At 51.6% G+C, this 25,009-nt stretch overlaps 2 protein-coding genes across 2 annotated transcripts in view; one reads left to right on the forward strand and one right to left on the reverse strand.

The window, feature by feature from the left end:
* VANGL1 (VANGL planar cell polarity protein 1) overlaps nt 1-3,592 on the forward strand; it is a gene marked incomplete at its 3' end in the record, with an annotated part of 32,338 nt that extends 28,746 nt beyond the window's left edge. Inside the window, exons 6-7 of the mRNA XM_082337473.1 lie at nt 1,838-2,072; nt 3,332-3,592. Of these exons, the coding sequence (XP_082193599.1) occupies nt 1,838-2,072; nt 3,332-3,592 (496 nt within the window). The remainder of the gene's footprint in view (nt 1-1,837; nt 2,073-3,331) is intronic.
* A 14,344-nt stretch (nt 3,593-17,936) lies between these two features.
* CASQ2 (calsequestrin 2) overlaps nt 17,937-25,009 on the reverse strand; it is a gene marked incomplete at its 5' end in the record, with an annotated part of 35,063 nt that continues 27,990 nt past the window's right edge. The window contains 3 exons of the mRNA XM_082337608.1: nt 17,937-20,081; nt 23,875-23,949; nt 24,312-24,412. Of these exons, the coding sequence (XP_082193734.1) occupies nt 19,881-20,081; nt 23,875-23,949; nt 24,312-24,412 (377 nt within the window). The 3' untranslated portion in view covers nt 17,937-19,880. The remainder of the gene's footprint in view (nt 20,082-23,874; nt 23,950-24,311; nt 24,413-25,009) is intronic.

Genomic DNA, 25,009 nt, shown 5'->3' on the forward strand with positions numbered 1-25,009 from the left:
GATGCACAAGGGACGGTGACAGCTTGCAACTGGAATTATCTGAAGAACATGCATAAAGCAGAGCTCACGTTTATTATGCCAGATAAGCTAAAGCAATGTCACGGATTAGGAAACAGTCTAGTGCTTGACAAATCTGTAGTTACTTGCTGTAGGAAATCCCATTATTTCCCCCATGCCTAGGCTTGTCGCCTCAGCTCAAGTAATCCAGGGACAGGACGGTGGAGCGCTTGGTGTTGCCTGTTCACGGGCGAGGAGAATATTTGTGTTTGCAGACTACTAAAAGGGGCAGTTTGCCCTTCTCAATGAGTCAGGGAGGAAAGATGTGACCAGAACTGGTTGCATTTTATTTTGGAACATAGGTATGTGTTCTGCCAGTCACACTTAGGCTGCAGAGTTGATGCTTTGTTGAGGTGACCTGAGATAGTGCCTCTATGTGCTCTGGAGCCTAATTACAGTTTGTAGTTAACAGTTTGAGGCGAGTGGCTTACGGACAGGCACCCCTGAACTGAGCTGTGTTTGGAAGGAATGTGCCATAACTGGAAGGAGCTGGCTTCTTTTGTGTTTTCTTTTGGCAGTTTATATTTCATTGGGAAAGTGCTGGCACAGTGTCCCCCGCTAGCCTGCTTCGGTCTGACCTGTGCTCCGTAGCCGCTGTCTTTTGGGCTCTGTTCCAGCCTCGGCGCAATAGGAACTTAAACCTTCCTTTCCGTGCAATGTAGCATCCTAACTCGGACACATCTCCCTTGCTTGCTGAGCTTGGTTAGAACAGCTGCTTAGTCAGAGGAAAACCATCGGTCACTAGGAGATCAGGCCAGATGTTTCAAAGGAGGAAGGTCAGAGCTGCAACAAAAAGACATGAGGAGATTAGAAACTGATTTCCTCACCTTGCCCAAGTCAAATTAAACAAAATGGGCAGGGGCCAGGGCTTCTCGTGCTGTTCCTCTGAATGCGGTATGCTATACCTCTGCTTGTCATGAGGCAGCTTCCCTTGGCGTTAAGATGCTTTGGGTATCGAGGGCAGTGTGGACAGTACTTGGTGACTGGAGTGGAAATCTAGTGCGAAACAAGCCCCGTCCGGAGGGGCAGAAGAGTTTTTGTTGGGTCGCTCTTCCATTATCGTTACTTTTTCCTCACTAACTGCAGCGTAGCCCCTTGTTACTTGGTACTGGGATAACTTGCAAGTGTCATACGGCATCTGTTTGCTTTTTTTATGGTGTGGTCTTGGTGTTTGCTCACCTGTGCCAACACAGGAATGGTTTGCAGAGGATGTCTCTAGCTGCAGGGTTAGGAGTGAAGATGGAGGGGTGCGGAACAATCATTCGGCGGCACGAGGTCTGTACCCAGTTGATGTCAATCGGAGCAGACTGCGGCTTGTGAGCACAGAGTCACGGCGGAGCCTGTGTCCTGGGTCACACTAGTTTATAGCCAGCCCCTTCCTGACTGCTTGCCCGTCCTTACGCTTCACGCCGCAGCACTGTACGCTGAAACCGCTGTTTTCAAAGACGCGCGTTAAACGCAAGGGCAGCTGTGTGTTGTTTGAGTCACGTAGCTGATGTTTATGCTGTGTTGGCAGAACCAAGTACGACGCTCAGGCTTTCAAAGTCTTAATTCTGGTTTATGACCCTCAGTTGCTGGATGGCTTGGGCAAGGAAAGAAAAGCTGCTGTCTGCCCCTCAGACTGTCAGTAGGGAAGACTTTATGTAAATCGTCTGATGGCGGTCAGTGGCAGAGACGGGAATAGGAGCTTGTAAATCCCGACTCCCAGGCTCTGCATTATCCACAGACCCACCCTCCCTCCCTTGTTGTGACTCTTACTGTCCTGGTTTTCCTTCTGCAGGCTTGTGGTTGCCGTAGAGGAGGCTTTCACTCACATCAAACGCCTGCAGGCAGAGGAACAGCAGAAAGCTCCAGGAGAGATGATGGACCCCCGAGAAGCAGCCCAGGCAATCTTCCCCTCCATGGCAAGAGCTCTGCAGAAGTACCTTCGCACCACCCGCCAGCAGCAGTACCACAGCATGGAGAGCATCTTGCAACACTTGTCCTTCTGCATCACCAATAACATGACACCAAAGGTAACGCTTTCTCTAGCGTTGGTGCAGGGAGGAGGGAGAAAGGGATGGCACATCTGTGTGTGCATGCGGAACAGAAAATTGTTGGGGGAGGTGAGTGGAGGTTTTCTTCGTCGCTGTCTGTGATGTGCATTGTAGGCTGCATCAGGTCTTAAAGGGAAGTAATGTTTCCTCTGCAGCATCATCTCTCTCTTTTTATCTGAAAGTGCCTATGAGATAATGGTTCTCGTGTCCAGTTCAGCAAAGGGAGTACCGAAGAAGTGTCCAAGACAGTGGCCTTGAGTCACAGGGTATTCTCCCAGCTGGTTCATAGTAGCAGCAGGATGCAGGTGGCAACCTGCAAGGAACCATTTATTTTTTTTGTCCCCCTCTGCAATGCTGCATTTTGGACCGCTTCTAATTATCGCTTAAATCCCTGTCTGTCTGAGAGTGTTTCTAATTCTTGGGCCGCTTGGTCAAATGTCAGTTTGCTGTTTCACACCCTGGCTGTGACTGTCGACTTGCAGACACAGGGAGGGACTGAATGATGAGAGAAATGGGTCACACAACCCTCCTCCCACTCTCCACCTTCCCCTCTAAAAACACCCCGCGATCCTAGAGAAGGGCTAGAAATGCGAGGATTTACTCCTGGGCATTTACCCAGGACTTACTACGCTAAGAGCAGAAATGCTGTCAAGAGATGGGGCTTAGCACCCTCTCACTGGGATCCACCTGGGACTTCACCCAGGTATGCAAGGGGGAGTTCTGCTGCCGTTAAGGTTGCAAAGAAGACTTTAAAACACAAATGACATCAAACGGCTGTTCCCTGTTCTGCTTTCAGTTTTGCAGCCTCAGTCAGGCTGCAAACATGGAAACCTTTGCTTTCCACCTTAACTTGGCTTGAAGCAGGGAGGGCCAGGTATCCCATCTGCCTGTCTGGGACTGCAATTTTGGGATGGGTTATGGGGCTGGTAGGGGAGAAGTGACCTCTGCTTGACTGAACTGCTGCTGGACGGCAGTGCTGACAGTGGAAGTCGGGGCTATAACTTCGCACGCTTGCTGGGATGGACTGAAAGAGGATCTCCTGGTGGTTGTGTCTGCTGCTGGGGTCTGAACGGCTGGGAGGGACTGGGAAGAGATGTCTCCTGAAGCGTGGAAGCTGAAACCATTTGCAGCGTGGCAAGCCCGTGCTCGCGGAGCTGTAGCTGGGGATGGGAAGAGAGCATCGATGCAGAGCAAGCTGCGGAGCTGGCGCTAACGCGTGTGTGTCTCTCTCTCGGCAGGCATTCCTGGAGCGTTACCTCAACCCGGGCCCAACCCTCCAGTACGACAGGGATCACTGGTTCTCCAAGCAGTGGACGCTTGTCAGCGAGGAAGCGGTCACAAGCGGGTTACAGGACGGCGTTGTTTTTGTCCTCAAGTGCTTGGACTTCAGCCTTGTTGTTAATGTGAAGAAAATCCCCTTCATCAAACTCTCGGAAGAGTTCATAGACCCTAAATCTCATAAATTTGTCCTCCGCTTACAGTCTGAGACTTCAGTCTAAGGGATTTTGAGGGTGGGTTGTTTGGGGATTTTTTTTTTTTTCAATATTGTGCTTTTGGGTTTAATTTCCCCAATGCTGACTGAAACTGGCAGATGATGGACCAGTAATATTTGACCATCTGCACTTTATTTGGAAAGGGGAGGGGGGAGTTGGGATATCTTATCTAGAAAGAAATATCTTAAGAGGCGACAGGGTGACTTGGCTCGGTTAGCTCAGCCTTGGAGACAGAACAAATTTTTTTCTTCCCCCCCCCCTTTCCAGGCATACTGTAAATCTCGCGCTCTCTCTACGCACGATTGCAACGTCGGTATTTTTGTTGGAGCGCTGCCTTACGCCGTGCGCACGCCTCGTGTCTCTGCTTTTGCTACCTGTAGCTGTTTCTGAGACCGTGTTGCTCACCTCTCCGCTATGGAAACCTGCTTGCACGGGGGGGTTGCGGTCCCTCTTTACTTGGAGAGGAGAGGGTATCAAAGGGTGGGTGCGAGAGGGCTGCTTCTGTGAGCCGCCTGATCTGGAGACTGAAGACTTATTCTTTTCCTCCTCTCCATGTGTCCTCTTGTGTCAGTGCTGGGCCTGTATGAGCACAGTGGGATGGTTTTGCTCTCTGTGTCTCCGAAGTTGCTTGTCTTGAACTGGATCAGCCCATCTTGCAGCTCTTCAATTTTTTTTTTTTTTTTTTTTTTTTTTACCAGTGCTTGTTAGTGAAACTGTTCTGCGTGACACGGCTCCCTGTTATCTCTCACCTGCTTGCCTGCATCTGTCGGGCACTCCCAAGGCTCCCCGTTTCTGTCCCCTTCTGCCTGGCTTTCCGAATGTGTTTCTCCAGCCGCGATCCCCTCGGGGTCTGCCTTACCGCTGCTTCCTTTTGCACCTGCACGGGCTGCGTATTTGCACTGGCACAGGGTAGGTAAGTAGCTGGCTCCTCCTCAGATAAATCACAGACCCTCCCTATGTCTGACAGCCTCTTGGAGGGGAAGGGGGGTGCAGGCAGGAATGTGCCTCTCCCTCTCCAGCCGGCTTCAGGTGTGTCTGGAGGAAAGATGGGCAAAAGCACTTCCCTCCTCGAGGAGAGGAGCCAGGGAAGGGCTGACCTCTGCCACATGCCCTTGCTTTGGAGAACTGCTGTGCTCTGGAAACACTGCAGTGTGTCCTTCCCCACCGTACGCCTTCAGCTATAGATAAGAAATACCAAACTATGTCTGAATGTTGAAAATCTGCCTGCCTTTCTTGGCCTTCCTGTACTGCAGGAGTTTCTGCTCAATGCTGGGATCTGCTCCTGCGAGAGCTGCGTAGCTCTGAAATTGCAGTTTGGTTCGTAAGGCTGCCTTTGCCCATCAGTGCAACTGTAGTCTGTGACTTCTGTCATCTGAGATTTGCGGAGTTTTGGAAGGTTTGCTTTTAACGATGAGTCTAAACTGGTGTATGAAGTCTCATTGCCAGCACAGGGCATCGTGTGACTCTGGAGCCAGCTCCGAGGCCGGCAGTGACCTGCCTTCAGTCAGGTCCCTCTGAGACCCCCCCAGCTCTGTGGCGGTGGATTTGCATGTGTGAACGTAAATGCTGGATTCATTCTGCCCAGTCTTTTGCCATGCATATATCTCTATCAGGCAGGAGCTGACCTGCCCTCCATACCGATGTCTTAACGCAGAGGGCTCCGGTTCAGCAAGGTACGTAAGCCAGTGCCTTTCGCTCCCAGGGTGCATCGTCTTCCGAGGGGGGCCTGTGACAGCCCTTCCCGTCCCCAGGCCTTCCCTGGGTTCCTTCACCAGCTTGTGGGGCTGCCCCCAGCTCCCACCAGCATGAGGTGGCCCGGCTAAGGCCAGGGATTGGGTCTCTGCCAGTCCTGCGTGGCATGGCTGGTGTGGGCTGGCCAGTGACCACCACAAGCTGGTGGGAGGGAGCAGCTGCCTTAAGCAGGGGGTCCAGCTTTTCCAGCTTCAGCAGGAATGGAGCTGTGTGTTGAGCAGCACCTGCGGATAGTCCTCTTGGGATCAAGGGAACACCCTGGTGAGCAAGGGTCCGAAGTGGCGATTCCCCATCCAAGAGACACCTGCAGTCTCCTGCACCTTTCTTACAAGTGCACGGTCATCACCTGGATCCTGTCTTCTCCATGTAACGTGCCAGACGTGGGTGTGAAGAAACTAGGTGGCATGGTACGTGACGGGATCAGGCCCATGTCCCTTAAAGGATGGGAAGCAGATAGAGTTTTCCCTTCTCTAAACTTAGTCTTTGGGTTTCTTTCTAGCTCAGGCTTTCTGGTAGTCTGTATGGGGACTCCTTTATTGACGGTGGCCTTCACAGCATTGTATTTTGAAAAAAAACATATTATTTTATTCCTTCCTTTAAAAAAAAAAAAGGAATAGCAGCACATAGTATCTCACACCTTGGCTCTCCCAAAGATGCCTGTATCTGGCTTTTATGATGTGCATAACCAGCAAGGTGGGAGAGACTGGGAGAAGCTTGGGAGACTATGGAGCACTTATGCCTGTGTGGAGGCTACTGCCTGTGGCTGAATTGGCTCATTTCTGTGAAGCCCGAACAAGAACCACCTTGCCGGGGGCTTGGGCGTGCCGTGTGCCTGAGAGCACCTTGGCTCAGGCACCTCTGCAAAACTTTATTACTTTCCCAGGATTTCCTTCCCCTTTCCTTCCCCCCCCCCAGCGAGGGGGGTTGTCTGACAGTACCTGCTCAGGAAACTCATGTCTTAATTGCGTTAAATCCTGGGACGCACGGAGAAGCGGCGTGTGCTCGCTCCGGGTCTGCTTCCTCATCTGTGTGCTGTGGTTCGGCGCTGCCTTTTCTGCCTGCCGCCGAAAAGGACGCTGCCAATGGGGGCCGGCTCCTGCATTAAACGCTCTTCCCCGCATCGGCAGCGTGAGGTCTTTGCCTGATGAAATCTGAAGGAGAGGACTTGGCCTCTTGAACGGTCTCTTTAGCGATGCAACCTGCTTAGGGGTAAGGACAGGCTAAGAGGGGAATCGGGACTCCTGACTATTCCTTGATTTTGTTTTGGGTTTTTTTTGGGTTTTTTAATGACATTTGATTTTTCAGGGTCTCTCTTGTTTCCCCTCTCTATGCAAAATCAGGGGACCACTGTCATACCTACCTCACTGGGGTGTCGTGAGGCTAAACTCGTCATCAAGTGCTTTGAGATCCCCAGATGGATCTGCGGCATCTATACGAATTCAGGCTCTATAAAAATACTGAGCGGTGAGAGCAGACTGGTTTGTTTAACTCTGTTTATAGCCAGCTAATGAGTAAGAACCGAGTCACAGGGAATGAAGCTCTGATCCAAATCCTGCAGTCCTTGCTTCTGCAGAGCTTGCCAAGAGCTGAGCGTAAATAAGGCTTGTAGGGTTTGCCAGCCAAGCGCAGGCTGTTTTCCTCCGAATGCCTCTCCTATCCTGCATTGTCTCCTTGCACATATTCTCCCTCCTTTCATCCAACCTGGATGCTTGTACCTGGCTGGGAATTGGTTTTTTGTTGGGTTTTATTTTTTTGTTTGGTTGGGTTTTTTGTTTTTGTTTTTGTTTTTTTTTTTTTTAAGAGTTCAAGTGGTTTCTAAGACAACCCTGTTTGTGGTAAAGCGGACAATGTTCCTTGCACTGGACATCCTTCCCTAAAGGCTGAACCATTCGATAGGGTGCCGTGTTGCCTAGCCGGGAGCGGTGTTACCCCGCTCCTCCCTCCCGTGTTGGTGTTTTTCCTGTGACTCTCAAGTATGCTGCTCAGATGCTTTAAAGGCTTTGTTTTTGCTCTCAGGCTTGTTACAGCCTAAATCCAAAACTGTGCTGAGATCTTCCAAAACCAGACGCAGCTAAGACTTTCAACTGTTGCAGAGCAGATGGAAATGGCTGTAGGTTTCCACGAAGGCTGGCTTTCTCTTTCATGGCGAAAGAGTGAAAGATTCGGATTTATTGCAGCTTCTAGGAGTGTAGGGGCAGGTATTAGACCCCCTCGCCAGTCCTGTACCTAGGCTTGGGCAAAGGTTGCTAGCCCATCTGTTAGCCTCTCATTGCCATGTGGCCGCAGCCATCCTTGTGCAGGCTCTGTGGGGCTGCCCTGGGTCTCGCACTCCTCTCCGGCTCACGGGAACGGAGCAGGCAGCGCTCTCGGCAGCGTAAGCGTTTCAGCACTCCCCTCCATAGCGTACCAGTCCCCGACCGAGCCCCTGTGGTCAGACTGGGGAGGTGTGGGAGGGCTGCTTGCGACTACCAGTTTTCACCCTGCGGAGGGGAGACGTTGCCACCCGCACGCCCCTGTCGGCAGCCGGCAAGCTGGGGTGGGATGCACCGTGCGTGAAGGAGTGGTGCGATGCTGCTTGCTCGCAGAGCAAGGCCAGCTCCTGCTTCTGGGGTTGTCCTGGGTGCCTTCAAGAGCAATCCCCCTTGACTGGGATATTGGAGAGAAAGGCAGATCTGATTTCAGCCTCTGCCAGCTCTTCCTCTGACCTCTGCCTCTCAAAATTTTCCTGCCAGCAACTTCAGTCGCTCCAGCTCCCATCCTCCCCTCCCTGTGTTTTTCCCGAAGTTCCCTAGGGAGGCAGAACAAGGATCCACTGGGATGGGAGGTGCTGGGGCTGCAGCTCGGAGCTTGGGGGCAGCTCATGGTAAGGCGCAAGTTGGGGGGAGGTCTGAACAAATCCCAGCCTCTTAACCTTTTTTTTGGGGGATGGGGATCTCCACGCAAAGCCTCGGGAATCAGCTGTTGCCAAGTGTGCCAAAAGCTGCGGGGGAACAATTTCTGAAGCTGGCCCTGCCTAAGTAGCCTTTAAAAGTTTTGTTGGAGATATGCTCGTTTCCAACACGTGCTGCTGAAGAAACTGGAAAGATCCATGCTGTGCTAAACGTGGAAACCTATTCAAGCCAATTTCATCTTGCTTACCAAAACTTGTAAATCTGCCCTTTTCAAAAGTAAAACAAAAATCTTGCAGTCTTTTGCGAGAATGCTGTAGTCTGGCCCCAGACTCTGCTATTCCGTTGCGCTCGGTTCTGCCTTGTTCACGCAATGTGTGCGCAGATGTCTGTTTTCTCACTCAGCTTGCGTGTTTGTGTGCTTTTTCCCTTATAGGTGTGTGCATTATACGTGTCTAAAGCCTCAAGCCAGGCTTGGTGGTTCAGTGTTTAAACTGTGTTAAGAAGGAAGCGCTCTTGGGATTGACCTGTTGTTTTTTTTTTTTTAAAAAAAAAAAAATTAACCCCCCCAAAAACCCCCAGATTTCTGTTCTCCTAAAAGAGATGGCTTTGGGCCATGAAGTCTGCTACAGGAATATGCATCCTCCTGCGTTCAGGCTGCTGTCTCCGATAGATGATGACCAAAAGTTGCTGTTTCCGACAGCTGCTCTGTGACCGGTGCGGATCGCTTTGGGATACTCCCGAGCCGGGTCCCCGCAGCACCAGCCGTGCGGCTGGTGTTATTCGCCCCTCTGCATCCCTCCAAGAGACTCTGGTTTTTATCCCTGCAACATATTGAAGCCCTGCAGGCAGCCAGCCCTGCCCTACGTGTGCTCTGCCGAGAGGGGGAATCCGTCCCTCCGGCTGCTTCCCGGGCTCCTCTCACCAGCGCTAAGGATGCTTGGGGGCATCTCCTGCGTGCCCGGGGGGATGCCGTGGCTCGCTACCTGCACAGATGTGACTGTGAAGGAATCTTACACTCTCCTGTGCCTGTTTTCTTTGATTCAGCATTATCGTGTCTTGGGAAAGGGGGTGGGAGCGAACGCCCTTCCCTCGCCCTCTTTTGATCACTGTGTAATACTCTTTTTCTACACAAACTGTGTATAGTAAGATGGGTTTTGCCAAGGTTTTCTAATTAATAGACACTAACCAGCATTTCTTTTTTTTTTTTTTTTCCCCCCGTCCTCTTTGCACATGTGACTTTAACTGCAATGGTACATGGTCTTTCTGTTCTTTCCTAATCGTGAACTTAAGCAAATTCCTGGTGTCTGTGACATTAATGCACTGTGGGTCTAGCCTAGTAAATTGTTCTGTTCCAAGCTGGGTTCTCTTAAGTTATAGCTCGATGGGGTTTTGTTGTTTTTAAACTGAAACATAAAACCGTTTTACACTTTGCATATTTTGTACAGTAAAATTCTGGAAATAAACTGAAACCAGATTCGATTGTCCCACTCCTTCCTCTTCTCCTTTCAGATAAAAAAAAAAAAAAAAGCAAGCTTTTCTGGCCTTCAAGCATTCCTTAGCTGCGCTGGGAGGGGCCCTGCAAACATGCGGTTTAACCTTTTTGAGGCTGTCTTTTTGTCACCCTCCTTCTAGACCCTTCTGATCCACCCCGCCATGGTAAAATGCAAACTCATTTATCACTTGTGAAGAAAGACTGGTAGGTGAGCGCTTTGAACACCTGAAATCACAAATGATGGGGAGCAAATGCAGCTGGGGGGGGGACGGGACGTGACTGCAGTGGGAACAGGTTTTTCTGCCTTCTGTCTTCTCTCCTAGTTTGCACACGAATTACGAAGTGCAGGACTCATTGCCGAGTTCCTTATTTGGACCTGGCGGGGAGGAGGAGTGGCGAGAGGAGGAAAAGCCAGTGCTCCTCGTTTGCGTGGATGTGAGCCCGTGCCCTGCTAAAACACCGCGCAGGGATCTCGCCTCGACAGCACCTGTGGGTGCGGCTCTCCCCACCTCCAGTTTCCATCGCCAGCATGCCGAGAGCTCGGAAAGATCGAGCGGCCGTGCCCGAGGAAATGGGGGAGCAGCCTTCTATACCCAATCTTTGGTATCTGCTCTTCAGGAAAGAGCCTTCTCACGGCGAGTACCTGGCCTCACGGCTGATCTCTGTGGCCTCGACTGCTGGAAAAATCCACAGGATGCTGCTGTGCGGTGAAAAAATAGACTGCAACAGTTGTGGAGATAAGCAGCACATGTGTAAACGCTGGTGGAGAGAAACATCCAAATGGGTAATTTTCTGCTTGGGGGGAGATGGATGTATTTAGGCTACAAAGCACTGAACTTTAGCTCAGCCCAGGAGGAAGCAGGAAGGGTGGGATGGGGGTGGGATGGGTCCTGCCTCCTGCCCTCCCTTGATCTCTCAGCTTTTGATCTGTCCCCCTCATCCTGCTGGGCCCAGCCCTGGGCTGTTGGCAGTGCAGCTCCTGGAGGTGGGCAGGGAAAGGAAACAGCGCTGCTGCCGCCCTGCCGAGCCTGCCATGGGTGTGCGGCCGCTGCGGGGCCCTTCCCGCCCCTCGGAGGGAGCTCTGACTTGGTGGACTGGAGCTGCGTCGGTAAATACAGCGTAAGGTGTGCCGTGAGAAGGTGTAAGAAGCAGGAATTTGGCACAAACAAGATAATCTGCTTGTCAGCCTCGTCCTAGGCTCTTAGCCTTGAGAGTTGTACATGCTCTGTTTCATTTGTGGCTTAGTGCTGATACCGAACCAACACCCGATTGCTGCCGTTCGTGGCACTTTCCCTCCTGCTGTGGGTTGTGGAAGCTGATGGAAGGAACAGGCTTTGCTAGAGGGACCAGTTCCCTTGGCCTTCACCCAGCGCTCGGCTCTCTGAATCACGAGGGGCTGTGGTGCGTAGCTCAGCAGAAATTAGAGCTGAGGGTGCTGTTCTGGTTTGGCCAAGTCCTTCACTGGAGTCGCAGGGGTCTTTGAGGTGCGAGGGAGCCTCGGGTGCAATGTTGGGTTAAGTATTGCTGACCCAAACCTCTGAGAGAAAGGGGATGGAGGCTTTCATTGGCAAGCAATGCTTGGGGGGACCTGGCGTGCTGGACAAGAGGTGAGCACCTTCTGCCTGAGGGAGATACCAGACTGGGGTCACTTGGGAAGGAGATGACTGTCCTGCAGTGCCATTCCTGGCCATGAAGGCATGAGGCTGTGGCTACCCTGAGACAGCACAGCAACAACCGCTGGGGTAGAGTATTGGGCGGCTGAAGAGTGGTTTAATACGCAAGAAGATCGATTGACCCCAGTAGGTGATGGGACCAGGCCTCACACAGTCGTGGACGGCCAGAAAACATCAGCTTTGGGGAATTCAGTGGGGAGGTATGGGGCAAAGGGGCGGCACGCAGTCAGGGAATAACAAATGGGTTAAGAAACGGATTTGTCACCTTAGGCAACTGGCTCCAGAGCCTTCCGTGAAGCATTAGCAACACCTCACCCTACAATATTGTGAGCTAAATTAATAGTTCAGTGAAACATCTGGTTGTAGAGGGGGCAGGGCTTCAAACGCCAGAAGAGCTTCTCCCGGTGCTACGTACTGGCTCTGCCGTTCCAGCCCCAGCTCCGAACTCCCGGGAGGTACGGGGAGGGATTGATCGCGAGGGCTTCCAGGGAAGGCGCGCGCAGCGAGCCGGGGCAGCGGGGTGGGCGCGAGGGGAAGGCGATCTCTCGGCAGGACGTGGCGGCTCACAACAGCAGGCAGGAGGGGAAGGCGCGCTGGGAGCTGGCCAAGCGGAGCGCTTTGATTTGTCTTTCACCACCCCTCCTGAGTTTATGTTGGACTGGGAAGGTGATGGGTTTAGGTTACAGTCCTTTCCGGTACTGACAGATAAATCCACTGGGGCAGGGGTGTCCGTCCCCTTTTCATGTGTGTATCCATGCACTGCTGGGTCAGGAGGTGCTGAGAGGAGAGCGAGCACTGAGCATAACACGTCTGCCGATGTCGGTAGGGATGGCGTAGTGGGGTGAGTGCATACACGTAAATCACTCTCTACGAACAAGGTTACCCGAGTTGCTTTGCAATGCGGTAAGAGGTTTTGCAGCCCTGCTGTGAGCATGTGTGTTGGTTTATGCTGACATGTTGCTAGTAAAATGGAGAGGACCTCAAGCGGGAAGAAAGCTGTTTTCCTCTTTCTCCCCATCTCCCTGTCCCCCTCCATAATGAACTTGGAAAAGGTTTGGGTTTGGTTTGTTTGTTTCTTTGTTTTTTCCTCCCTGGTTACTGCTTATACAGTGGTCTGTGATCAGGTTGGGGGCCACTGCAAGACTGCCAGCCTACTCCAAAGCCCTGAGCTGATCTTCCTTCCCCCAAAATCTGGGCAGTTGAATGGGATGAAGATGGCCACTTCTGTACGTGACCTGGGGCTTGCTCTGGTTCCAGCTCAGCTAATGCAAATAAACCGGGGATGCCAAGAGCCCTCACTGCTGCTTGCCCACCTCCCAAAGCCCATGGGTCCTGCCCACGGCAGGAGCAGAACAGTTGTTTGCTGGTGGGGCCACGGCCAAGACGAAGGGAACAAGCAGTCTTTGGGCTCCATGTGGGCAGCACTCAATACGATTTAGAAGAGGAAGAACGGAGATAACTTCTACCTTGTGCATGTATATTTGGGATGGCTCAGTGCGTCCACCTTGCTTATGTATCAAAATACGGAGGAAGCAGCAAAACCTCAAGAGAGACAGTAAGACATGGAGGCGATGATGTGAAGTCAGTGGGAGAGACCTTGGAGAAGAGGCTGTGGTTTTTCCCTCCAGCACCCTTAGAAACATGAAGGTACAAAGATTTTAAAACCAAAAACACCACAAATTGCTCTAGGCGTGAAGCTACTCTGTAAATTGAAACATTTTAAGTCTCTTCCAAAGGCAAAAATCCAGCTTCCAAATGCTTAGACATCTACAGTCTTGGTTGTCCTCTTTTTTTTTTTTTTTTTTCTTTTTTTTTCTTTTTTCCTTACAACTGGAAAAGGCGGCATGAATGACAAGTGGATGCATGGGAGAAGGGAGTTCTTGATAACACACATTTGATTCGGCCTCTCTGGAAGTTTTAAGAGACACTCTGAACTTTTTAGCTCTTTGGACCTCTCTTCAGCAGGAGTCAGATGCTGTGGGCATGCTTTAAAAGAGGGAACGAGAAGGAGCTGATTATATCTGGGCCGCAGATGTGAAACAGATCTGCAAACCTTTTAGCTTCTATTTTGTAAAAGCTCATTCTTGAGTACTCATAATACCAGATCCTACAGTTGATTATAATTTTGCTTTGTAAGTGGTTGGGAGAAACTGGTTTAGTAATTCAGTAACTAGACTGTGGGAAGCTGTGCAAATTCCTTCAGCGATTTCATTTTGCAGGGACTAAAATGTTCTTCCAACATTTAGTTAGTTTTGTCATTCAATAGCCTCTTTCTTTGTCGCTAGCAGGAGCAGGGCTTTGACATGGTGGATTGAATTTTAAAGCAAAAAAATCTAACACCAGGCAAACTTCAGGGCTGCTCTCTGGTCAAACACCTTTTTATTTTTACCTGTGTTACTGAGGGAGGGACCTGATTCAAGCCAGGCTTCCTCCAAATCCAAAAGCAGAGGATGAGGTTGCCCATGGCTATTTAAGTCACTTGCCACCCACGACTGAAGGAGGACTCAGTCAGGACAACTACTGGTCGTCTTGAGCAGGTAGCTGGCTTTCTGGCTGCTGTTGAAGTATGGGATAACCCTCCAGCAAACTCAGTTCGTTTGACTCTGGAGGCTTATTTCTCGTGTGCGAAGTCCTCTGCTCAGGCAGGGTAGCGGTGTGATTGCCCGTGGTTTCTTCCCGCAGCGGCAGCCAAGATGGCCCAGCCTCTCCCCGTGCAGTCGAAGGGGGATGGTTCCTCACCTGGATTTTGGGACAATGGGAAAAAGTACCCACCCCCCAAAAAATCCTGTTTTTTCTGCAGTGCTGGTGAAACAGCTTCGCCTTGAGCATGTCCCACCTGTTCCCCCTGCAGAAGGAAAGCCAGTCTCAGCCTTGTCTGGTCGGCTTTCTCCTCGGGAAGGAAACGTCGTCCCTCCGCGTGTTCACAGCCGCGGCCCGTGGCACGGGGGCCACCACGGCCGGTTCCTGGCAGTGGCCCGAGGCAGGCTGCTGTCTCCCCGGGCTGCGGGTGAGCTCAAGCAGCAGGGGCAGGGGAGGGCCTTGTCCTTAAGCGACCCTCGGTACCATATGCTGTGGGGGTGGGCTGAGGAGGGGAGGAAGGCAGGCTGGATGGAAATGGAGAGAGCAAAAAAATTAGGGGAGCCAGTGAAGACGAGAAGAGTAATTAAGTCAAGAGGGATGAAAAGAAGGTGAAAAAGCTGTGTTTTCTTCTCGTTGCCCGTATCATTAGGGACAATACCAGAAGTCCTTCGAGTGCTTTGCTGATGCGCTTCATCACCGGGGCTCAGCGAGAGAAGGCGCGAGGGGGGAGCAGAAAGGGGGGGCGAGGCGCCGGAAGGATCTGTGCTTCCATCCCAAAAGCTGCCCATAATCTGACTCCAGAAATGGGTCTTCAAGCTGCAAGGAAGCTCTGTAGCTTCCCCCCCGCCTTTAAATAGTTTAGCACCTTTTAAACCTGGCAGGGAGCGTTCTAGGAGCAGGGCCAAGAGGGCTGGCTCTGCCCTGACCCCTGCCCCATGGTCCGCGTCATCATTAGACATCATCTTCTGCCAAACGGGTGTGAGAGCCATCCCACCGCTGGCCCTGGGGGCTACTGGCTGTTGGAGGGCTGCTTTGCCCAGATGTCGGTGGTACCAGGGAACAGGGCAAAGGCAGGGGATGCTGCAGCGCAGCGGGGTGCTGCACAGAGTCTTGGGTCTGGGGTAGGACACAGTCCTGCTGGCGCAGGCTCTTTACCGAGGTTAACTACCCTCCTGCTGTGCTCTGCTGCTTCCAGTTTCTAGCAGGTGGCACTGCACTGTGCAGCGTAGACATACCCGAGGTGTAAAAGTAGACAGGAGGGAGTTTGCTTTGCCCTGGAGGGCCTTGGTGCTTGTTGCTGTTCTCCCTCTTCAGCCCCCCCAAGTCCAAGCATCAGTGTGCAGCTGGCTGTGTGCGGGGCTTCCCCAAAGTCAAAGTCTCTGCTGGGGCAGAGAGGAATCCAGATGCAATCCTGGCCTGTCTTCACAGCGCTGCAAGTCAGCGGCAGCTGGGAAGTGATATGTTCCTGTCTAATTAATTATTTCTCTGGGAATAAAAGGCAATGGTTTTTGTTTGGTCTTGGTAATGAATCAATCATTTCTGAGGTATGATGTGTGGACAGACACGGAGAAGCAGCCGGTGTCCTCGGCTGTGCGTGCATGTTGGCATCTGGCTGAGCAGCTCTGTTCTGGGATGGGAAGCAGCTGAGATCTCTGGTTTCACTACGGGGCCGTTCTTCTCCCAAGGGCAGCACAGGAGACTCTCAGCACTCCTCAGAAACAGCACAAGCACTCCTGACCCTGAAAATACGGAGTAATCTGTCACTTCCAGCCTGCCTCCCTTGTCCTCTCCTTCTGGAGCTCTTTCCCAAAGGGGTGACGTTAGCTCAGAGCGGTTTCTGGTTCACAGTGCCTCTCCATCGGTGTCCTTGGGTCCGCTGCAAAGGCAGACGCTTTCTCCTCCGTGCTTCTGCATGATAGCTGTAGCATATGGCTCTTGATGGGTTTCCCTCAAGGGGTGGCCTGCGGTACAGCGCACCGAGCAAACCCCTCTTCCGTGGCCCCCGGCCCCGTGTCTGGGGACTGGGAGGAGGCGGCGTACGAATTTGTGTTCTTGCCGTGTATCGCTTGCGAGGGGGGGTCCTCACCATCGCTGGGGGCTGGTAAGGCTAGGGTTTGTGGCTACTTTGAAGTGACTGATCAACTTGAAGCACTCACAACTGGATGAAGGCAAAGTCTGATTCCTCGTCTGTCTTTATGTGTACTAAGGCCCATTTAATGTGAATGTCTAATTAACACTTTGGAGAAAAAGATCTATTTGCTAAGAGAGGGACACGCTTAACAGACTTGCCTGCAGAAACACTCAGTGCTGCCCACATGCGCACATTTTTTTTTTTTTAAATAAAGAAGTTTTTTTGCTGGTTCCTCATCCGAATGTACTGACCTTTTGCTTTTGAGTGCGTAGTTGGCAGGGTTAGGCTGACTTTGCTCCTTAGGGTCGCTTGTGCCTTTCATGTGCCAGTTGTGCCTACTTCTGACAGAGGAGCCCAGGAGCACCTGTGCATGGGGTCCTGTGTGTGATACCTCCACGTGCCAGTATCTTACCTGTCCCTGCAAGGAAGACACTCAAATTCAAGCCGCCACCTTCTTCACAAGAGGTATTACCTCATTCAGTGGTTCAGTCACTATGAACTCGGGGCAGACAAGGCGTTATGGGTGAATGGGAGAGGCTTTGCTGCCTGCTCCTCTTCCTTGCTGCAATCCTTCCTCTGCCCCAATGTTTTCTTAACTTTTTCTGTGTTTATCCCATAAGCTGAAGATAAGAAGTTCCCATTCATGGGCAAAGAGAACCATGAAAACCGTAATGGGGGGATGAGGGAAGAGGGAAAGGGTGGCCCCATCAAGGACTGTGCTGGCACCGTGAAGGAGTGGCAGCCGTAGGATTAGCCCTTTCTCTCATAACTCAAGGGAAACTTTCCATAAGCTACTGACACCAGCCCCAGTACGAGCTCAGCCTCACTGGCCTCTCTGTAAGGCTAGGCACCACTACGTTATTTTTTTTTTTTTCCCTCGGAGCTCTGTTGCTTGATGCACTGAAATGTGTACCTGCCTGTGAAACACCTGTGGGCTTGCACAGGTCCGTAGTGCCGTTTGCAGGGTCTGCCTGCTCTGCCTGTGTAAGCAGTGCGTCTCGGAGCACCTAGAGAGGGGCACACCAGAACAGACGGGCATCCACAGCGGGAGGGGAGGTTCACGGAGAGTACCCAGGCAATCGGGATGACTGGAGACAGTGCAGTTGGGAAAGGCAACTTTTCATTTGTTCTTCATGTTTATAGAAGGTCATGGTGCTTTGCGGTGACTGATAGGAGCTGCGGGGCCTATGCAGGCTGTTACCTTATGCAGGGTGAAACTGTGCGTGTTTTACTCCTGGGAATAGCCCCAGGGTAAAGATAAACAAGTACTTTGCTGAGGTGAGTAACATAAGCAGTGTTTGTCCCTTACTCACAGACTAGGAGATGACTAAACTGCTAGTTTTGCCTGTTCTCGCTCCTTAGCGATGCGCATCAATGAGACCGTGAGTCCTGCTTGCTCCCTCTCTCCCCGAGCCGGCGTCCTCCAGCAAACCTCTCGAGGAAACGGCTGAAAGGGAAGAGCAGGAGGAGGGCGCTGGGCACCCCTCCGGCCAGGAGAGAGGGGGGCGAAGGAGAGGAGGGGAGCTCCAGGCTGAGAGCACTCTGCATTTTGCGCCTTCTGAAAGTCTCCACCAGGTCCTCTGGGATGGGGCTGAGTTGTTCGTAACCCCAGTTGTTCATAACCGGGCGGATGGTCTCCCCAAACTCACTTGGTTCAAGTCTTCCAGGCAGTGCTTGTCCATCATAAAGAAGCAAGAAAGGGCAAGTATATAAAAGACAATGTTGACCTAGGGGCTTTGCTGTCCTGTCTATTCTTCTAATAAGCTGTGCCTGAAAAGCATGGGTTGAGGGTTTGATGTTCAATGAGGAGCTAACGTGGCCTACAGTCATATACCATATCAGCACAGTATTCATTCATATACATAGAGATATACAGATATCCAGCTGTTCACGCTGGCACGTTCCACCAAGGGGATACGGCACACATAGGAATATATCAGTACTTCAGCTTTTTTATACCAGTAGTTTCAAATTTCTATTTCCGCTAACGTAGAGAGAGAGTCAAAGAGACTGATCAACAGGCAGGAAAAAAAAAAAAAATCTATAAAATCTTGCTTTGCAGTTCATCTGATAAAGGAAATATATAGTGTGTAAACCTTGTTTCTCATCAGGCTGATTCGCATTCATATAACGAGCTCCGATTCTCCTGTCCCTCACACTCTTATTTCCCCTAACATCACTTACCTCTGGCGTAAGCCAGTACAAGAAAGGTCAGACAATGTTTTTCATCAGTAGCAAGAGAGGACATGTGTACCCTACCTACGCTAACAAGTCTGAACGACCGGAGAACATATTTATACATGTATTTATAAAGATAAAGCTGTCTCCAAACTCTCCATTCATTGCACTATTGTTAAACCTAATAAGCTAAGACAATTGAAATCTGCCGGCATGGGAAAGCAGGGAGACCTAACACTGTCGCAGTGACCTGCACATGGATGGTGCTGCACTCGCCAGGACGGAGTTGCTGACCCTTTGCTTTGCGAGTGACCCCCTTGGCTGCGAACTGGCGCCCTGAGCTCCTTCTCGGTCTGCAGTCAAAAGAGGCTTCTCGTGGGCTACCATGGGACATCCGAGTCTCTAAGCAGGGAGTAACAACTGAGTACTTAAAAGCCAAACAGCTTGAATCCTTTCACTGCTCATTGCCCAACTCTCATTATCCAGCATCTAATATGGTTGGATGGATGTGTTCCCTCCCAACATCTTGGTCATGGGAAAAGGTGCTATGTAGGCTTTGGATTAAAAGTCAGCTAAAGCTGGAAAGGTTGTGGGGAACAGGAGGGCTTCAGGGTGGGCCCCTATGAATGTTTCCACTGGCAGGAGTATGCTGTCTATCTCATGTGTACCACCTTCAATCCCGCTGAGGTTCACCTGAAAGGCAAGGTAGGCCCTGGCTGCAGATGTTCGGAACTGGCCCGCGGTCTGCTCTGGTGTTTCTTTGGGGTTAAGACCAACGGTTTGGTGCCATGATCTTCAGCCTCAGGGGTCTGGGCTCAGACCTGGATCAGCCTTTGCAGCAGTTCAGAAACTCGCAAGTTTTGATGTCGCATATCAGACCACCTGCACTTACCCTATCTTTGGCCTCAGCTTTCAAGAAGAAAGAGGTTCAGACAGGGACCGTGGTACTTGGTTTTGCACTGCGCTGCTAGACAAGAATATCCTGTCGTTGTATGGAATCACTGAAACCTTAAATAGCATCCCTAAAGCCTTCCTCCCCTCCCAAAGCTTTTTGCTTCTCCTAGCATGTTAATAGCTACAGACCCCCGCAGCAGAACTTGCAGGATTGAGTGGTCTTGGCAGAGTAGCTGCAAAGGGCATTGTGTTTAATAAAAGGACTAAACTTTATAGTGGCCTTCCCTATGTCTTGAAGTGAGATTTGGTCTTTGGATGTTAAGTGCTGGGCCGATGAGCATGGAAGATACAACTTGGCTCCCTGTGTCCCTCTGGCAGCGAGCGGGCAGGCCCTTTCCTCCTGCCCTTGGGGGACTGGAGGCAGATTCCCTGCAGATTCCTATTGTCCTTACTAAGGAGGCATGATTTACAGCGGTGCTGGGTGCCTGCAGGCGCCGCCCGCCGCAGGGGCAGTCCCGGTGGCTCAGCACCGCTGAGAATCAGGCCGGGGGGTCCCGGCAAGGGCAGGGGCAGGGGGAGCGGGGCAAGGGGGAAAGAGGAGCAGCGGTGCTTGCTGACGCTCAAACGCAGGTCTTCCGATGGAGGGACCTGCCGCAGGGGGAGGCCTCTCAGCCCCCACAAGTCAAACTGCACAGAGTCACAGTTAGTCGTCATCGTCGTCATCATCATCGTCGTCGTCATCGTCATCATCGTCGTCATCATCGTCATTGTCATCATCGTCATCGTCGTCGTCATCATCTTCGGTATTTATCTTCCCAGAAAGCACGTCCTCTATCCAGTCCTCCAGCTCCTCGGCTGTGGGCAGGTCATCATCATCTCTGATCTCCATCCAGATGCTGTCGGCCTGCGGGGACAGGTGATGGGGGATTAGCCACCCTCAGAGACACAGGGAGAAGATCAGTTACCCTGCTGTTGTGGGGGTAAGGGCTGGACCACGGGTGGGGTGCAGGGGTGGTGGTGGCATTGGCTCCCTCTCTGCCGCAGCCTGTGAGCAGGCTGGACCACGGTGTCTCTCTGCCCACACGTTGGGATGACCACTTGCCCCTGAAGTGCTGTTGCTTCTGGCTGGGGGCAGTGGGACTGGCCAATGGGTTTACATGAGCGTGTGGTACTGGTTGCCTTGGGTTAGATGTGTGCCCGCTGCCCGTTCTTCTCCTGCAGTGCCTACACCTGTGAGCAAGAGCATCGTCCACTTGGTGCATTGTCCTCACCCCCTCTGGCCAGTTCTGTAGACTCCAAGTCTACCCAAAGAGAGCATAAAGGAACCCATGCCAGCTCCACCTGCATTGCCCCAGTTCACAGGACATCACGGCGTTTCCCTCTTTCCTTCCAGAGCCCTTCTGGGACCTCTTCCTTTGAGCCTTTACACCCTGCTCTCAGCACCCCTTCTCCCCAGCCTCTTTTACCATCACCTTTGCCTCAGGATGTTGCTCTGGACTCTCCACACGTGATAGCGGTTGCTCCTCTTGGGAGAGCCTTTCCTCAGATCGTCTCAACCATGTTCCAGCTGAAGAATGGTGAAAAACACCAATGCCCTCGCTACAGGTGCCCCCTACTCTTTCTCTCCAGCTGTCTGCATTACTTCCATAAACTGGAGGGGATGGAGGGATTCAGTAAGAAGATGCTGTCTAAATTGCAGCTATTAGCCAGGGACAGGACGCATAGCTTTGACGATCTCTGAGACCTGGAAATGAAAAGTTTTCTCCCTGCTTTGCTATAGGTTCCTTGGGTAAATGCCTGGGTAAGCCCTTTTCCCTTCACTGTCTCCCCTCCGTAAAATAGGATCAGCCTCCTATTTTGCAGAGGTGCTGTGAGGTTATCTTCTTCAGCGTGTGATGTTGCAGAAGCAAGTGGTTTTCATATGCCAGAAGATAACTACCGGCTTTTGCGAATGCGCCCCTAATGGTACCTAATTCTCCTTGTTGTATGGCTTGCTAAAAAGCCAGACCAATTTCTGCTCAGGGAAAGCTGTTCCTTCCTTACGATATTTTCCTCCTAAAACACCAAAACTGTAATAAAAAAGAGCCACAGAGAAGCATGCAGCTCTTCCTTCGTGCAAATGATCTTGCCTCCAACCTCAGGACTGTTCATGCAGCAAAAAGTGACACCTTTAAATAAGGGAAACAGGAGTGGGCCCCTTGCACCTAGAGAAGATGCTGTGCAAATAAAGCAGCAATATTTTGTAGCTCGTCGTGGCCCTCGTCCTGAGCCACTACGATGTGGCGGGCCAGTGGGGGCCACTGGTAGCTCTGGTGTTTGTATTGGCAGGTTTTTAGAGAAGCGATGGGGTCACGGGGGTTATGTCCACCAAAGCCAACAGCAGTGTTTATTTTTACTCTGTTGTGTAAGTCCCACTTTGTACTTGTGTAACTTGGCTGAAAGCAGTGATGTAACACTGAAATAACGAAATGAGCTCAGTGTTTGTTTTAGATATCACCCGCCAACCTAGAACTTTCTTAAATCTCTCTCTTGAGGAACAGAAAACAGACTTAAGAGGAATGAAATAAAAACTTCAAATACTATAATCAACAACCTGAAACATTTACTTTATCAAAGCTAGATAATGCATGAGTTTCTACAGGTCTCTGAGTGACTGTTGGATAATAAGGCATATGTTCCTGCCTAATACTGCTTTCTATATGATTCTCTTGCCACTGACAATCCTACTTCCATGAATTTTCATTGATAGGTGTTTAACATAGCTTTGATATGACTTAAACATGGCCAGCTGCAGTAAATATAATGAAGAGAGATACTGTGGGCTAGTAATAAGGGCAAAAGCCTGGAAGACTTGGGCTCTAATCCTGGCTTGCCTGTTCATTTCTCTCATGATTTTGGGTGACAGATGCTATCTTGGCCCTCCTCCCTTTTGTCTCTCCCTTAACCATTCTGCTAACGAGACTTAACCCACTGGGTCCCCACTCTCTAGGTGTCTGCCCCATGGTCTGGTGGATGCTGCTCTATTACAGGTAAAGTACCGCTCACATCCAGCCAGCACCGCATCTACTCCGTAACTCCCAAGCCAGCCTGTGAGCTTCCCTCTCCTTCCCCTCAATGGGGCGGGCAAGATCCAGGGCCTCCACTTTCTTCATAACACCATTGCTTTGCCTTCCCTACCACGTCTCCCATCTTATGGTCTTGCAGCATTTGTTATAACAGGAGGCACAATCACCTAGTACTTCCTCGCCGTCCCTCTTTTTCTGGGGAGGTACAGGAGAGAGGACGTGGGAGCTGGGAGCAAAGTCGGTGGTGGAGCCAGGACCAGCACCCAGCCCCAGACTGTTGTCCCAACCCTAAGTCCCTCTCTGCTCTCTTCTAATGAAACATCAGGTTCCCATACAGCTGAAATTTCAAACACGAAGTCAAGCACTAAATTACAAACATTTCTGCAGTGGAGAGATTTCTGCTTCCAGAGACACTTACATACCCCCACAGGTTCATTTTAAAGAGCTTAAAACACCCATCACTTAACCTTCAAAAATAAACTCAGGTAATAAGCAAGCCAGGCTGGAGCGCGCCGCATTACGTGCTCTCTGATCGTCTGGACTGTTATTGTCAGAAAGAGGAAACGTGGTTTCTCTCCGTTGTCACGTCAGGGCCGTGATGCACGCTACATTGCACTCAGCAGCTCTCCCCAGATCTCTGCTCTTGGGGGTCGGATGGGTCCCTCTCCCACCGGCCTTAAAAGCTCACGGTGTGCGGGCAACCTGACATCAGTCCCATGGTTTGCTGGCTTGAAGGCAACCTTGGTGAAAACAGTAGCTGCTAGAAAGCTGGCCCGATAGCACAGCTGCGGGTGCTGTGGGTGCCACCACCACCGCAGCCGTGCCAAAGCAGCGCCTGCCTGTGCGGCTCGCCCTCTGCAGCGCTGCCGGCTGCGGCACGGTGTGGAAACCCTGCGTTGCCACCGGGCATGGGGTGGACGTCTCCTCTTCCCACCCAAATCCCTCCAGCACCACCCGCACAGCAGTGGCTGAGGAGGAGGGCCTGGATGAACCCCAGTATACCCTCTTTGCCCCAGCAGGATCCCTCCGTTACCAGTTTATGTCATACTTTTATTAAGGCTGTGTATTTATTTGTTTTTTTTTCAAGCTGTGCAGTTTCTCCCTGTCATCTGCTGGGGACCATCTTTCCCTCCTACACTCAAGCTGGGCCATTCTGCTTCTGCTGAAAAAAACACCCTCCTTTTTCTTGAATTCTCCTCCCCTAAGCACAGCTTGCTTCCCCCCTCCATACACACACATTTTCCCCCACAAACCCACCCAGGTTCGGTCAGAGCAGGGCACAATGGTGCATGCTGTGGGTTGGGGTGGAAATGTGAGAGCTTGAAAACAAAACCAGGCAAAGCCCTGAAGCTCAGACCACAGGGGCTGGTCCTGTCCTCAGCAGACGTAGTTTGTGTGCGACTCAGCAGCAGAAACTTGCTCAAACCAAAGCCCTGAAGCCTTACGTTGCAGGTGTTATGAACCCAGCTGCGTGTAGGAATGGTGAGGTCTTTACAATTTTTCCTGGAGAAAAAGCCTGGTCTACTTCCACTTAACAGCAGAAATCCCACCGATTCCAGCAGACCTTGTATCCCATCCTTTCTAGCACCCTAATCTTGGGATCGCTGGATTTTCTGGGCATGTGCTACTCACGTCTGTGACGTTCACCACCCCGATCTGTGGTCTGAACAGGTCAATCTTGAAGGTCTTCTCCCAGTAAGTGATCAGCTGCAGGAGAGAGAAACAAAGCTCAGACAAGGGCATTTGCAATACCCCGTTGCATTAATTCAGCCGGCTGGGCTGTGGTGCGGGGAGCGCGCATCAATGAGTGGATGGGAGGGAAGAGAGGCTGGAGGCAAGCTTGGGCCGTCGCACACGGCAAAGGAAAAGTGGGGGCTCTGGGGGTGTTCCCAAGACACCACCTTCATGGGAGGCAGCCCCAAACGAGCAGCTCTCAGGGATCACCCGCGTTCCCGTTTCCCATCCTTTATAACCTGTGCGTGCGCTGGGGCAATTCCTGTGCTCGTGCATACACACACACACACATCCATGAATTAAACCAAGAAAGGCAAGGAGCCCCTGCCACTCACCAGAGGAAAGTCGTCGGGGTCAATCCAGACAATGCTCAGGTCGGGATTATCGGTGTTGTCCCTGGCAACCTGCTTCAGGATTTCCAGGAACTCAAAACCATCTGAAATGATACATAAACCGCTGCAGCCCTCTCCTGCAAACACGCAGGCACTTTTCGCTCGCGGGGTTTTCAACTTCCCTCACCCCCCTGTGCACACAGGAGTTGTTTATAGTTCTCATTAAAATGCTGTCTCCCAGCTCTTTCTGCTGATAATAAGGCTTTTAATTTTGAGCATCCTCCCCGGGTATTGAAATTAGTTACACATGAATTAAGCCTCGTAATCCTTCCGTGGAGTGGAACAATGTCGCTATTTTCTTGTGGCGAGGGAGGAACTGAGCCCCCGAGAGGCTGAAGGGTTTTGGCACGCTGACGGTGCTGAGAAGCGCCGAGGCCACGGCTTTTCGGGAGCTGATGCCCACGGGTTTCCCGCATGCACATCACACACTCAGCACTTTCCCGGAGCCTCACAGCAAGATGGATGCAGAGTCAGGGAGCAAATCCTGGCGCTGGGGTGGAGGCAATGACTATTTTTTCCCAGCTGACCATCCATTTATACCCAGAATTTGAATCCCGGCTAGCACACCTGCTAGCATAAACTCCCAGAAGCATCCTGGCTCCCCATCCCGGCAGGCTGGGGGTCCCCGTCCCAGCTGGGGC

The sequence above is a fragment of the Platalea leucorodia genome (assembly GCF_965183815.1).
Source record: "Platalea leucorodia genome assembly, chromosome: 2".
NCBI classification, from domain to species: Eukaryota; Metazoa; Chordata; class Aves; order Pelecaniformes; family Threskiornithidae; genus Platalea; species Platalea leucorodia.